Source organism: Acomys minous, assembly GCF_964271855.1.
Source record: "Acomys minous genome assembly, chromosome: 1".
Classification (NCBI taxonomy): Eukaryota; Metazoa; Chordata; class Mammalia; order Rodentia; family Muridae; genus Acomys; species Acomys minous.
In genome coordinates this window covers 55644544-55660326 of record NC_140483.1, presented here as the reverse complement: position 1 = coordinate 55660326, position 15783 = coordinate 55644544, and the positions used below count along the sequence as shown (strand labels likewise).

The following is a 15783-nucleotide window of genomic DNA, read 5'->3' as shown; positions in this document are numbered from 1 at the left end:
ACTCCAAAATATTAGGCTGTCACTAGTTCCCATAAATGTGGATCTCTGGCCAAACCAGCTTTACGCCCGCCCATTTCCTCTAGACTGCGGAGAGAAAACACACTTCACTGTGCAGAGCCCATCCTGGCTCAGCACCACTTGACTTTGTTGTTAGCCAGTCAGTCTTCCTGAAGTTTGACTCCTTTTCTATTTTCATAAGAAACCATTTCCTTGGTGCAGTATTCCTGCCAGAGCCTTTGACCATACTTGTGTGTACTATTGCCAGCCAGGAATCAGTTTCAACTCCTGCCCACCTGGAGGACTAGGCCTGCCTGTGAGAAAAAGAACCCTCCACCCCTCTCCCCGACCATCCCTGCCTCAGCCTTTCCCCTGGCAAAGGGGAATCCAAGCAAAAAAGGATCCAAGCCTGAGTGGCCACCCACGGTTTCCTTTGAGAGGTGGCCTCCAGCCCTGCCCATATTCTCCACATCTCAAACTCTCTTGACAGCCTCTTCCTGGTTTTGGCTCTTGACTTTTCTTCTACCACACGTTCGCCCTCCTCCTCCTTCCCCTCCTCTTCCTCCTCAATTGGCCTCCTGCATGCTGGACAAGTGTTCTACCTCTAAGTGAACCGCGCCCCCCCCACCTCTGTGCAAACACGTGCCCCCTTTTAGCTTTTTATTTTGAGATTGGGGGTCTCTCTAAGTTACTCAGGTTGAGCTTGAACTTGCAGTTGGTTTTTCCTCTTGCCAAGGCAATAGTTTTCCCTGGTCCCTTCCCTCTTCTGTGTACAGACCACTTATTCAGGACCCCTCCCCTGATCGCCACACCCTTTTAATAAAGCCCCCCCTGGAGAGGATTGCCTCATCGGACTTGGCACAACTGTAATGCAAGCACTTTGTTTTATTCCTTTCACATCCATCACTTGTGCTCGACTCCACACATCTGAAGAACACACACTGTTTTTATTCCCTTTCTCTGCCCCCTACCACAGTGCCAGGTGTCCAGCATGTTCCTCGTTAGCACTGATTGGATAAGCCGATGAATGACCAGTGTAGCATGGGAGCCTAGAGCTGAGAAACGAAGTCAAAACACTGTTTCTATGGTTTTGTGGTACTTCTTGAGTCACCCATCCACAGGTGACAAGAACTGATGAGCGGCATGAAAATTTGAGAACGCTGGGTTCCAAACTTAAAATAGAGTTTGGAGCGGTGCCTCCCTTCAGGGTCACGCATTGGATTCTCTGGCCAATTCCCACAAGCTCTGCCAAACAACGATCAGGCATCGGGCACTAAGGTGGGTACCCAGGAGGATGAGCAGCTATTGGGCATCAGGCACTAAGGTGGGTACCCAGGAGGATGAGTGGCCAGGTCCTTGTGTTATTAACTTCACAGTCTAGCTAGGGCCTTGGACATCCACACATCTCTCAGGCACACACTGCAAGTATAACCAGATCAGGAGTTAGGGAGAGTGACACCGAGTACTCCAGCTGGAGTCTGCCTTTCCTGGAAATGAGGAGCCTGCAGAAATGAGAAAGATGAGGAGGAGAGATTGGCCAAAGATGGGCAGTATTGGGTAGCACGTCTAGTGCGTTTTGCACTGTACACACGTTCTGAACAGAGGCATGGCTAATGGCTTCGGGACTTCCTTCCACTGGTGCTGGTGCAGCACACAGCCTGGTTGCTTCTCATTTCACAAGGATCATGTCTTCCTCCAGGGTCAAGTGCTCACTGTTCTTTCTAAAAGATCTGAGGTCCCTTAAATGAGGTTTTCTTCTGCTGTGATGCAACCCACGGCATACCCAGCATCCCCTGGGCTTCTACCCACATCAGGCTTACGGTCCCAGTGGAACTCACTCAAATATGCAGCTCATGCCACTTGCTGATTCTGATCGACACAAAGCACACTTCATCTTTGTCCTAATTAGCTTTAAATGTCAACTCGACGCAGCTGACCAATACCTGAGAAGAAAGGCTCGCCGAGGGATTTCACAGTTCAGGTTGGCCTGTGGGTGTGAGTGCGATGGATTATCTCCATTGTTAATTGATACAGGTGAGCGTGGCCCTCTGTGGGCAGCACCAATTCTGGGAAGGTGGTTGGGGCTATATTAAAAAAAAGCCAGCAAGCACAGGCCAATTAGGCAACAAACAGCATTCCTTCATCGCTTCCATTTTGTTTCAAGTTCCTGCTGGAATTCCTGTCCTGTCTTCAGTGACGGAAGCTGAAATAAAAGCCCTGCTCTTCCCTCAGTGACCAAAGCTGAAATAAAAGCCCTGCTCTAAATTGCTTTTAGTCATGGTGTTTGTCACAGCAGCAAAAAAAAAAAAAAAGAAAAAAGAAAAAAGAAAAAAGAAATAGGAACAGTTTCTGATATACAGTCTGTGAGACTGCGGCTGCACAGCATCTCAGAGAGCCTCCGGCCTCTCATGGTTATTCTGCATGGTGTGTGCAAAGGCCCTGTGGTCGAAGAGAGACCAGCACAAAGCCCCGAAAACAAGATGCTGGAAATAGCACATTGAATAGACCGTGGTATGAGATGAAATAAGAGGTGGCAAGCCATAGGATCCTTAGTAAATGCTGCTGATGTAGCCCTTCCAGGGGAGCACTGTGACAATGTAACCTTCACATAGAATATATGGAATTAATAAACTGAGCTTAAGAGAGCGCAGAACCAGAAGGCTCATGCCAACCCAAACCCACAACTTCTAACAAAGGAAATGATGAAAGTGGGCAGCATTTTCCTCATGTCCTGCACTTTCTTGGGCTACTCCCTGTTGTCTTACTCTGTACTATCGTCATCAGAAATGGGAGGAAGTCTCCCTCACAGTGCCTCAAGCAGGAGACACATCTCAATGGCTACCATTGCTGTCGGTCATCTTTGGTTCAAAAGAAGCCTGTCACCCTAAAGAAACCTGTGGGGAACTTTGCCACTCAGAGTCTAATTCAGGACCGGCGCTCCTTGTCTGGTTATCTTACAGCATAGGGCAGGAGCTGAAAAGGTTTTGGGGGGTGGCTGAGAGAGCCCTCAAGGGAAGACTGAGAATCCACCGTGGATAATATCTGACTAAGACAGATGTGGGGCCTACCTCTCCCCGGGATGCTGGGCAAATGTTAAGCATTGTTAGAGCATCTTTCTTGTGTTAGTCATTAATCCTTATTGCAAGGACTCCTCCTGATGCTAATTCTCCTGTAAATAAGCAAAGATATTATGGAAAGGCCATTATGACTCCCTAATTGGCAGCTGTTGGGTTTCCCCTTGTTGTCCTGGCTACCCGGAGCAGAAAGACCATCAGTCTAAAGGCCAGCCAGCCAGGAGGAGATGCATGTCTTTAATCACAGCCCTCTGGAAGCAAAGGCAGGAGGGTCTCTGTGAATTCAAGGCTAGCCTGGTCTACATAGTGAGACAGCTAGGGCCACACAGTGAAATCCTATACAAGCAAACAAACAAATAATGAAACAAGTAAGAAAGCTAGTCCACCCTTATGCAAGCCCAGGCATTCTGGGTCCTCTCCAGACTCCTTGATGGAAGTGCACAGTGATCTCAGTTCATTGCTTTGACTCCTAAAGGCCCAGTGTCAGCCAGAGTTGTTTCAAACCAATTTTGGCCTTGGTCAACTCTAGATGGCCCGTCAACTATCCCCACCTTGTACCGAAAGGGAGTGCCTCCCCTCCTGGCCTGGCTGAAGGATAAATGTTTTTAGTGAAATCACAAATCCCCATTGCACATGAGATGCACTGAGATGGGTCCAAACGCTCCTTCTCTGCCCAGGTGTGTGGCTGCTCAGGGTCAGCGACTTGGCTGGGAGACATCTTTCCAGCTCTCCTTGCTGCAACTTTAGGCCCAATAAAAAGCTTCCCTTGAGAGTTCGCCTCTCTACTTTTAGTAGTGTTGGCTGAGCTGGTGACACAAGAAGAAAAAACCATCACCACAGAGAGCAGAAATGGGGTGACCAAAGGGCAGCGGCAGCCATGACAGCAGACAACAGGCAAGCTGAAGACGTGGGAAGGCAGCTAGCTGCTCAACAGAAGAAGAGGCTGAGCAGACAGAATGGCAAAAGCAGCAAGCAACCAAGTGACCGCTGCCTAACAACTGAAGAAAAGATGATGGTTGAATAGTCTGAGAGGGAGGCCAGTACAGAAAAGAGGGGATGGTGGAAATAGGGGAGCCTGAGAGAAGGCTGTCAAGAACCAGAGAAAAGACACCACAGGCCCTGGTCACTGGTGGGAAGGGTTCCAAAGAGCTGTTCAGCCTGTGGAGTCAAGGGTCTCAGATACCCAAGACCAGAGGGGAAGCACTAACTGCTGTGGACTGCTGAGGTATCTTGATGCCCACGCCTGCCTGGAAGGCGTGATGCTGCCTGCTACTCCCAAAGGCAGCATGGGTTGGCACAAGGGCTGTAAGACCTATAATCCTGGAGGAGAGCTTCAGTCTAGAAAGTTCCTCCTGCTGCTTCTCCTGCCTACTGCCACGGCTGCCTCTCTGATGTCCGAAGCTGAGAGACCCCAAAGCTGCTAAAGGCCCACACTGGAGGAACTCCTTGCCTACCGAGGATTTCTATTCAGGCAGAACTAGAAGACCTCAGAGAGCTGACTGTAACATCATCACTACCTAACAGAGTTGTAAAAACAAGGAGTCTTCACTAGGAAGCCATTCTGGCCCCTGAGTTCTGACCTTGTCACTCATTGTCATCTAGTTGTGTGTTATATATGGTCTGCAAAGGATGGAATTACCCTGGATCTCAGGGTGCCCCCCAACACACACACACACACACACACACACACACACACACACACACACACACACACACACACACACACACACGCAGTGTCCATAAACAGGGACCAGAGAACACAGTTTCCATAAGCCATATTTTGTATGTTTTGTTCCAGTGGGGTTTGTTGTTGCTGCAGTCATTAGGTCTTTTGGGTTTTGTGAGCTTTTTTTTTTTCCTTCGTTCGTTGTTGATGCCATGTTTCAGAGAACATGGTAGTGCCTACCAGTAACCCCAGCCCTCAGAACACTAAAGGCAAGAGAGGTGTAAGTTTGAGGCCAGCCTGAGCTACATCATGATGCTTGTCTTGGAAAGACAACAATGGAAAATGAGATGCCTTCTGTTAGTGCAGAGGGCGAAAGCCAGAACCCCGCAGATGCTGCTTTTCACAAAGAGCCCTGGAAGCCGCTGTAGGAGTCAGAAGGGGCATGGCTCATTGAGTTTGGGTTTCCAGCATCCTTGAGAAGAGAGGCAATATTGATCTGAGAACCTGCAGCCGCTGCTCCCAGGAGAATGCACCTCAGTGTGAGGCTTACAGGGGAGCCTTGTGCACTCATCTGTACTGGCATTCAAAAGAGGTGGGGGCAGCCTCAGGGCTCAGAGCTTCTCAGGAATTTCTCTCTCCTGTCCCAGCTTCCCAGATTCAATAATCAGCAACTGCTAAAAGAAGGGATTTGAGATTTGGGGTTTGGGACCCCTCACAGCCCCCAAGGCTCTCTGGTCTTTACCTAGACTCTGGCCAGGAATGGAAACAGCCAGGAGACAGAGACAAAGTCTGAGGGGAGGCCAAGGCAATATAATGGTGGTTAGTTTGGGTGCCGTGGCTTACATAACCCAATTGTGCCTGCTTCAGCCTGGCAGAGGGCCTGGGTAGAGGCCTGGAGCTGCAGACAGGAGCTGCCAGGAAAGTTGGGAACTGCTGGCAAGCAGCAAGTGGTAGGAAGAGAAGGAATAGCAGGAAGGTTTTTGGAGATGTGACTGTGACAACCAGGGAGGCCTTCGATCATCAACCCCATGGCTCTTCAGCGGGGCAGGTACTGCAAAACCTGGCCCAAGGCTTTCAAAACTCCAGGGTTTCGCAATGCTGCTGTAGTGACTCCCTCGCCTCCGCTGGCCAGCCACTGGGTTTTACGCACAGCTCAGTTCCTGTAAGGAGGATTGTTTGGGGTGTGGGGGAGTGGAGAGGGATGGGTATAAGAAGGAAGTGTGGAGCCTGGGGAAGAGGCCCTGAATAAGAAGCTGGGCACTAACAGAGGCCATCATGCCCAACTCTGCTGAAGCCAGGATGGGTGTGAGGCTGGCACTGACAGGTCTCTGGGCTGACAGCTCTCAGGCTGGGTGAGGTGGGGATGTAGAGTTTCAGGCTAAAGGGCTCAGACTGCCCAAAGATCTATTTGTACAGTAGACCCCAGCCTCCTATCTGTTGGAGGGGGAGAGGGGTGGGTAAAGAGAGATCAGGGTTTGAAAGGGAGGAAGGAAAAGAGGCTACTCAGGGAGGGGACAGGAGGAAGAGCAGGTCACCCCTCCCCGTCACCAGATCTTACCCCGCTTTCCCCACAGGCTTTGCGGTCCTGACGCTGCTCCAGTGCTGTGAGTACCCACCTCTACCCCCTCCTGGAGGAGGTCCTTAGCACAAAAGAATATGCTTCCGGTTCCTTTTAAGGCTCTCAGGGCTTGGGAATTCTTGTAAAGCCAAGGTGACGGGTATACGCACATTTACTGCTTTAGTCTCCACGCTTCAATTTATTTGAACTTTTTCAAAACAACAGACTTTTAAAAGGCTCAGAGTCAGTGAAGACTTCCAAAAACTGTCCTAGGGGACAACAGGGATCCATGACCAAGTGGCTAAAAGGGGGACTCTATTTACTATAGGAGGAATTAGAATCAGAACAAAGCCCCTGTGATAACAAGCCCCAGCTTGAGTGGGTTACCAGGTAGAATCATTCCCACCTAGAGACAGAGAAGAGACCCACAAAGCCAGTCTTTAATCAAACACACACACACACACACACACACACACACACACAGAGAGAGAGAGAGAGAGAGAGAGAGAGAGAGAGAGAGAGAGAGAGGGAGAGAGAGACTGTAGGGTAAGGCCCACAGACAGGATATCTTTTGACCCAAGATGGCACAAGCAAGCCTCTCTCCTTATTGGAAGCTGCTGCCTCCAGGAAGTCCTCTGTCCTTGGACGGAGTCACACTTCATCCTCATTCATCAGCTTGCCTCAGGCAGGGGAAGCTGGCCAGTCCCTTTCCATTAAGACTTCTCATTTTGCTCAACATCTGTCCCCACCCGGAACCCGACCCACACCTCCACACCACACTGGTGCTCGGTCCCACCCCAGATTTCTCCTTCAGGCTCTGCATACAAGCTGGTCTGCTACTACACCAACTGGTCCCAGTACCGGGAAGGCGGTGGGAGCTGTTTCCCAGATGCCATCGACCGTTCCCTGTGCACCCACATCATCTACAGCTTTGCCAACATCAGCAACAATGAGATTGGCACATGGGAGTGGAATGACGTGACACTCTATGGCACACTGAATGCACTTAAAACCAGGTTGGGTCACAAGCTGACCAGGATAGGGGTGGAAGGACAGGTCACTGAGCTGGTCCTAGAGAAGGACGGCTTGGTCCAAGGACCCTCCTGGGGGTGATGGGCTGTGTTGGGATGGTGACAAGGCAATAGGAAGCATCACCAAGGGCCCAGGGAAGGAGCCTCTCTCATCCCCACAGTAGCTCTGTGGAGTGTGGTGTCATTTGTGAGACACTTGACCTCTTCTTCCTTGCCCGCCCACCCCCCACCCCACCCCCGTCACCACATGGAGGCTGTGTCTGCCTAGAACACCAATGTCGGGGGGCGGGGGGCAGGCACCTGCAAACAAGAACAGGTTCTTCTGTAGTCTATAGTCTACAGACATGGGGTCCCCAGTGTCGTGGCAGCTTCGCTCCACCCCTACTCTCTCCACTATCTTGTTCCACAGAAACTCCAACCTGAAGACCCTCCTCTCTGTTGGAGGATGGAAATTTGGCCCAGAAAGGTAGGGCTCACTGCTGTGGCAGGATGGAGCAGGGTCAAGGCTTGCTATTGACGGTCACTGTTGCTCCACTGTTGTAGGGCATAGAAGTGTCAGTGGTGGTTGCCTTACACATATTTGGAAAACCAGGGCCAGATAGGGACTTACCAAAAATCACACGTGAATATTTGCTTTTTTTTTTTTTTTTAAAGAAAGTCTTGATAAGTTGCCAGGCTTGCCTTAAATTTACTATGTAGTCCAGGCTAGCCTCAAACTCTGGGCAATTCTCCTGCCTTTACCACCCCGCCCCCACCTAGTGCTGGGATTATAGGCATGCGCCAGTATACACACCCAGGTCTTGCAAAGCTCTTTTTACTATAATCCCAGGCATAAAAACATCTTCTGAGTTACTGCCCTAAAGGCTGGGGGTGGGTGGGAAGGAAGCAATGGGGGTAGGGAGGGTTGAGACTGTTAAAGGGGCCTTGGAGTAGTTGGAACAGAACCAGGCCAGCAAGGGGGCTGGCATGGCTACAGTTGATTATTGAATGGTCAGTGTGTTGCAGCCCTTTCCATGGGCTTTGGATGACCACCAGGACCCTCCCCTGCTGTTGGCTCCACCACAGCACCAGGTGTTACGGTTATCCCATTTTACAGACAGGAAAGCGCAAGTCAGGATGTGGCCTGCTCAAAACAGCAGGCTAATCCAGGACACTAATAATGCCTTGCCCCCTGAACATATACTGTTCTAAGTTCTCAGCCTGAGTGCTGTCCCCAGAAGGTTCTCCTAGACCCGTCAGTTCAGGTCCCCTGTCCCCAAGCCATGGAAATGCCCAGGCCTGGGTCCCTGGCACATAAGTGTCAAGCTCACTCTAGGGGTGATATTTGTTCCAGATTTTCCAGGATGGCCTCCAGCACTGAGAGGCGCAGTACTTTCATCAAGTCGGTAGCTCCGTTTCTGCGGGCCCATGGCTTTGATGGACTGGATCTCTCCTGGCTCTACCCCGGCCCAAAAGACAAGCAGCATCTTACCACCCTGATCAAGGTGCTTGGTACAGGACACGGGTGGGAGGAAAGCGTCAGCGCGTGGGCTAGTGAAACTCTCTAGGAATGAGCATATGGGCTTCAGCACTTGTTATAACCATTGTGGGAGGTGGGGGCGGAGCCCTCAGAGGCCAAAGCCCATGGCTGAAGAGAGCGCCCGTTCTACATTACCTATTGCCCACTTAGTGAGGTGTCCATTGTCCACTGTTCAGTCTCAAACTGATGCCACCAGCTACGCAACATGCACTGTGTACATAGTTCAATCTGAGGGCCCAGGAATCTCTAGCTCTCAGAGGCAGAGGGATGGTGTAGACCAATCATCTACAGCACCATGGTGAATCTCTGACCTTGTAATTTCATGTAAAATAAGATACAGACTGAGAGGCACGTGTTTCCATGGCCATCACCTACCATATAATGGCCCCTCCAGGAAGGACAGGGAGTCACTAAGTGCTAATGGGCATGCCTGAGGCTTAAGGATGATGTTGGTCCCAACCATATTGTGTATATGATGTGTGTGTGTGTGTGTGTGTGTGTGTGTGTGTGTGTGTGTGTGTAGGGTGCATGCACATATGTGCAAAATATATGTGGAGGTCACCCTCAGGTGTCATTCCTCAGTCACTATTCACCTTTGCTTTGTTCTTTTGAGATAAGGGTTCTCATTGGCCTGGAACTTAGCACACAGACTAGACTGGCTGGCTGGTGAGCCCCAGGGATCTCCTTGCCTCCGCTTCCCCAGTGCTGGGATGACAGGCATGCACCACTATGCCTGGCTTTTCATTCTTTTCATGTAGGTTCTGGGGGGTGGGGGTGGGGGGTCAAACTCAGGTCCTTGAGCTTTAAAGACTAAGCTGTTTCCCCAGATCTCAAATCGTATCTTAGTAAAAACATGAGACCCACTCACTCTGCCTGAACTCCATGCAGGTCAGTGGTCACAGCAGGTGGCAAAGGTCAGCAAGGTACCTAGGGCTTTTGTCTCCCCACATAAGCCTCTCGCATGCACCTGGCCTCCTTTTTGCTTACCTGCCTTCCTCCTCCCAACCAGGAGCTGAGGGCAGAATTCATAAAGGAAGTCCAGCCTGGGAGGGAGAAACTCCTGCTCAGCGCAGCTGTGTCTGCAGGGAAGGTGGCCCTTGACAGCGGCTATGACATCGCACAGATATCTCAGTGAGTCTCCAGCCCTGGCAGCCCCTCAGAAGCCTCTGCAGGCGACGCTTTTGCCCCACCCTGGCCTGACTTCCTATGAAGACTCAGGAGTTCCAAAGCATTGATTTGTAAACTTTGGCAAGCCCCCGCCCCTTCTCCATGACTCAGTTTCCCATGTTAAACGGGCCATCATGAGCCCTATGCTTCCGTTTTAACTTGGAGTGACTTTGATTTGGAAGAAGAAGTAGAAAGTATTCTACAGTGTACCAGCCACTCCAGGGTGCTCTCTCTCTGCTAAGTCCAGCAGAGTGTTAGATTTGGGAGAGGCAACCAACAGTGAGAAAATATTGTATCTAGAATTGCAGAGGGAGGTGGCCCCCTTTCCTGCCACCCAGCCCCTTCTCCTTACACATGAGTTTGAACTGCCAACAGCCTTGCAGCATCTCTCCCTAGGGCACAGGCAAGTCCATAGGAAACGTGGGAGTAAGGAGCAAGGATGTTCCATCTCCTTTAGAACCCAAGGGGTATGATTAGTCTGGCACTTTAAACGGAGGGTGGGAAAGAGGTGGCACATGTATCTGAATCCCCAAAACTCACACTTCTGCCTCACCTACAGCCCTTTCTCCATAGAGCTATTGAGCGCTCCCTCCCCATGAGTGACTGTAGGCTGAGCCAATTCCACACTAGGTCATCCATGGCACTTTTAACTGGCTTTTGCCAAGACAAGCACACCAGGAGTGGGGGAGGCTGAGGTGATGTGGGTCAAGAGAAACCGGCCAGCGGTCTCCGAAGCTCCTGGGCTTTGGTCAATGCCCTGCTTCTCAGATGCCTGTGCCCCCCCCCACACACACACATACACACAACCCACTGGGCCATGGCTGTAAAGTCAAGGCCATCTCCAATTTCCCACTTCACCTCCAACTCCTTTTCCACAGACACCTGGATTTTATTAACCTCATGACCTACGATTTCTACGGAACCTGGAACCAAGCCACAGGACACCACAGCCCCCTCTTCCGAGGCCAAGCAGACAGCAGTTCTGACAGATTCAACAATGTGGTGAGTCCCTAGAAGAACTGTGGGAGGGAGCCACAAAGCCCTGCCACCTGCTGGTGCACACACAGCCAGCTGGCTCTTTTTCAGTACATTTCTCTCAAGATAAGCTAAGAAAGCCATTTCACAGACGGGGAAACTGAGGAAAGCCTTGCGGCATAGCCTGAGTGATGGCAGGAGTGGGCAGAATGAAGAGAGGCTGGGGACTTATGCTAGGCATGGTGGCACATGCCTTTAGTCCCAGCACTCGGGAGGCAGAGGCAGGTAGACCGCTATGAGTTCAAGGCCAGCCTGATCTACAAAGTGAGTCCAGGACAGCCAAGGCTACATAGAGAAACCCTGTCTCAAAAAACTAAAATAAACAAATAATAATAATAATAATAATAATGACTTTAGCCTGCCATTTACTTGCCGTGCAACCCGAGCCAGCCAGGCAATTTCTGTGTCTGTCACACATTAATAATCCCTTCTTATGCCTACAAGGAGCTTTTTGAGAACAAACCTTTAAAAATCATTTTTAACTGGCATTATCAGTTCCCAGAGGGATGGGGATTCCCAGTTGCACCTTGTAGCTGTCACTGTACCTGTCAAGGCAGCAGTATTAATTGTACAACCCTATGTGCATACCACCCAGCCCAGCTAACTGTTTCTGCTCTCTCTGCCCTATCCCAGGACTACGCTGTGGGGTACGTGCTGAAGCTGGGAGCCCCGGCCAGCAAGCTAATGATGGGTATCCCCACCTTTGGGAAGAGTTTCACTCTGGGATCTTCTGAGACGAAAGTGGGAGCTCCAGCCTCAGGACCAGGGTTACCAGGCCGGTACACCAAGGAGGAAGGGACCCTCGCCTATTATGAGGTAGTGATGTTTCTTCATGGGCTACCCTAGGGAAGAGGGGCCTCCCTCACCAGACACACTTTCTCCTTTGGGCATTAAAAACATGCTCATTTGCCCTAGCATTCCATAAGGAGAGCGCAAGGCTTCTTCATTCCTGAAAGCTTCTAGCAGGCACCAAGCTCCTAGAATATTACTCTGGCCTCAGACCTGGGGTCTTTCTTCCAGTCCAGGGAAAACAATGGTCTAGAGTCTCTGCGGATATTTCAAATCTAGGCTGCTGCTGCTCCAAGTAGTCTGGGGCCAGCCCTGGGTGTCAACTCACCTTCCTCCCATCACAGGCCCTATAAGATGGAGAAGGTTGTCAGAACCCTAAGGCCCTGCGGGCAATAGCAGCTGAACTCTGGGACATTTGCATCTGATTTTCATAAATTTGCATGAAGCCTGCGGCTTGGGGAGAGGGAGGCTACAGACTGAAGGATGACTTCCAGTGGCCTGACAAGCCTCCCACACCGTCCTGCCCTGTTCTCTCAGATCTGTGACTTCCTCAGTGGAGCTGACCTGCATAGGATTGTCGATCAGCAGGTTCCCTACGCTACCAAGGGCAACCAGTGGGTGGGGTACGACGACCAGGAAAGCGTCATAAACAAGGTAGGTTTCCCCGAAGGCACGCCCCCACCCCCAGAACCAAGAAAGCAAAGCAGCTATATTCGGGTGTGGGGGGGATGCCCCGGGGAAGGGCCCCAGAGCACAGTTAACCCCACATCTCAACCCAGACAACCAACCCTGCCTGCTCCGGACCTCCCCCACCAGGTGCAGTACCTGAAACGCCAGCAGCTGGGGGGAGCCATGGTGTGGGCACTGGATTTGGATGACTTCCGGGGCTCCTTCTGTGGGCAGAAGAAACGCTTCCCGCTCACCAACGCCATCAAGGACGCACTTAATGCGGCTTAGCTCTTCCTTTCCCACATGGAACCCCACACCCTCTGACCAGGAGTCTGGTCACTTGCAATGCTAAGCGCCCCCTCCCCCTCGAAGCTGGGCTTCAGTTTTCCTCCCCTTGGCACCTGTGTAGGGGGCCACAGCATTGCAATTAGGGCTCAGGGCTGGCGAACAGGGAAGTAGGTTGGACTGTGAGGTTGTACCAGTCACAGTGTGAGGAGCAGGTTCAGTACATCTCAGACTCTAAGGCCACCACAAAGGGATTTCTTCAACTCCCTTTTCCCCCTAAGCTCTCCTGAGCAAAGGACACCATTTTGGCAAGTTATACCATCAAGTAGGCCAACGTCTTACAGGAGGCAGTGGCTACACTAATTATACCCTCTGCAAAGCCCAACTTGAAACCTTCACTTAGGAACATAATCGTGTCTCTAGCCCATTTCCTTCTCCCTAATTCCTCAGCTGCTCAATAAAGCGCAGGAGCTTAACAGTGCGTTGTACTTGATGCAGTCTCTATGGGTACGCTGGACCGTGGCGCTCACCTCCCCTAGCGCTTCTGGATTCCTCTCTCTCCGAGACTTGGGAATCAGAGCTTACAGAAGTGAGCTCTTGATGCCCTGTGCTGCTGGGCCCTAAGGAGCCTCAGTGGGAGGTGGGATGCTCAGTTTGTGTGGAAGCCTAGGTTTTTACCAAAGCATGGCTGACAGCAATCCAGTTACTGAAGGTGTCGCCTAGCCGACTTCCAAACTAAGTTCCTTATGGAAAGAGATTGTTGCTGGGTCTGGAGAGAAGACTTTTCCTCCGAGCCTCCAGAACAGCATTACTTAACCAGTGGGTCTCACTCAACCTTTTTTTTTTGGGGGGGGGGGTCACATATCGGATATCCCTCATATCAGAAATGTACATTATGATTCATAACAGTAGCAAAATGTAATAAAGTAGCAACAAAATAACTTTATGTTGGGGGGGGAGGTCACCACAACATGAAGAAACTGTATTAAAAGGTCACAGCACTAGAGATATTGAGAACGACTGTCCTAGAAGGTGGTGAGAGATGACCCCAGGAGAGGGTTAGAAAGCCTAGGAACCCAGAACTTTGGGGGCCAGAAAGGAGGACAGTGTCCTTTCATTCACCCTTCCTGCTAGGGTTGCTCTGGGCCCTCGAGAGTTGGCCTTCTAGCCTCATACTCCTAAGTGACCCACAGTTCGTTATCTTAAAGGCAGCCTGGCTCTTCAACCTGACTGCTGGATTGAGAGCTAGCAACAGCTCGGCGCTGTCCTTGTGCCCAGCTCCGTCCTTGGGCTCACTCCCCACTTCCCCCCTTATTCCCTCAGCTCACAAAGAGACCAAAGCTGGCTTGAGCCAGGAGGAAGATGGTAGGGTCTTGGCTCAGGAGAGCAGCCAGTGTCCCAGCCTTTGTGTGGAGGAGATACACTCCCACCAGGGTCTTGTGAATTCCTAGGAGCCGGGATGTGACTTCATTCAGGGAGCCTGCACAGGGTGTATTCTAAACCAACCGGGATTTTATCTGCGGCTCCTTGGGATAATCATTAGTTGGCTTGACATCAGCAACTCTGCATTGAGAAGCAGAGAAACCAATGCCAGTCTGCTACCCTGAAATCTGAACCAGCTGGAGCCAGGCACGTGCAGCCGATTGCAAGGTTACCACTCTGCTAAATGCAGGGTGCTTGGCCGGAGTCTTAGGGGGTCGAGGATCCCTGGCAGTTCGTGCTGGCTGGTGGGCCAAGCAGTCTCTAATGCCTGCCCACTGTCCACGCAAGGTCTTTGAAACCTCAGAGCTGTGAGCTCTCCTAGGAAGCACCCCTGTCCCCGGAGGCCCCCCCCCTACTTTGGGACAGGTTCTCAGGGCTGACTCAGGGCCCTGCAGGGTTAGTCACATTCACTTATAGCTGCAGAGTCAGAAGCCAGGGTGGAGATCACCTCTCCCTACCCAGCACAACACTGAGTCACCTCACAGAGGACATGGACACCCAGGCCGATATTGGACCCAGAGGCTCCTCAGGCCCTCCACTGACACTCCACACAAGGGCACTTGGGGTTGAGAGGCAGCCATACTGCTGTGCCCCTATCCTCGGGAAGGGGGGTGCAGAATATCGCTGACAGCCCTAAATAAACTACATGTTCATTTATTCCTTAATTGTGGAATATACTGTAACTGCTTAAGAGTGTGTGAAGGATATTCGTCTAACTTAAAGAGTTTCTATGTACTGAAGGGGAAACTTCAAGCATACATTGGAACTGCTACTGTCAACGATACATTGGAACCGCTACCGTCACAAGCATCCTTGTCCCCTTAACCAGAGGCTGTCGTTTTTGGCTACCCTTGGCCTAGTCCTCCTTTTATTTAGCTTACCACCCATGGATACACTTTGACGATGAGAATCCATGTGGCTCTGGGTTTGGATTTCAAGGACAAAATGATGGTCGTGTTTCTGTGATTCGCCCTTCGGTCTGTGAGATCAGCTGCGGCGTCTCGTCAGCATCTGGCGTCTTCTTTAGACTTACATAAACACTCCAGGTGTTTATCCAACCCCCTGCTCAAAGACAGCCATTCCCCCTGAGACTTGCACTGTTACAAGTGACACCTCCACAAATAGTCTCACCGTGTGCCCTAGGAATCCAAAAGGTGGGTGCCCAGAGACACCCCTGTTAGGCACATCGCCACAAATTCCCCGCCTCATCTTTCTCAAAGCCTTTGCTCCGACCCACCCTCCCCACACACAGAGAGAGAAAAACTTGACTGTTCCTCATCCCTGACACATGGTATTTTCTAGCTTTCAAATTATTACCAATCTTAACCTCTTCTTGAATCAATGGATCAGTGAGTAGGAATTTGCCTGAATTTGCCGTACTCCCCACACTAGGAAAGCCTGTGCTTACAGCCCTTTCAGAAGACACTAGGAGATTCAAGTCTTATCCTCAAAGGCAAGGATAAGATGACTTATCTCAGTCATATACGGGAAACTGAGGTCTGGGCATTAGT

The 15783-nt window shown here is 51.0% G+C and overlaps 1 protein-coding gene across 1 annotated transcript; it reads left to right on the top strand.

The window, feature by feature from the left end:
- The first annotated feature begins 5921 nt into the window (after window positions 1-5921).
- On the top strand, window positions 5922-13271 carry CHI3L1 (chitinase 3 like 1). Its single transcript, XM_084785934.1, has 10 exons — window positions 5922-6061; window positions 6312-6341; window positions 7110-7311; window positions 7736-7792; window positions 8660-8810; window positions 9855-9976; window positions 10891-11014; window positions 11681-11863; window positions 12374-12490; window positions 12653-13271. Exons 1-10 carry the CDS (start codon window positions 6013-6015, stop codon window positions 12791-12793), a joined length of 1176 nt encoding a protein of 391 aa, XP_084642060.1. The 5' UTR covers window positions 5922-6012; the 3' UTR covers window positions 12794-13271.
- The last annotated feature ends 2512 nt before the right edge of the window (window positions 13272-15783 follow it).

Bases quoted from the DNA above. Each gene is read 5' to 3' on its own strand.
- CHI3L1 (XM_084785934.1), top strand. From the start codon at position 6,013: ATGCCCAACTCTGCTGAAGCCAGGATGGGTGTGAGGCTGGCACTGACA. The intron at 6,062-6,311 runs GTCTCTGGGCTG...CTTTCCCCACAG, and splicing joins TGTGAGGCTGGCACTGACAG to GCTTTGCGGTCCTGACGCTG. The intron at 9,977-10,890 runs GTGAGTCTCCAG...CCTTTTCCACAG, and splicing joins GACATCGCACAGATATCTCA to ACACCTGGATTTTATTAACC.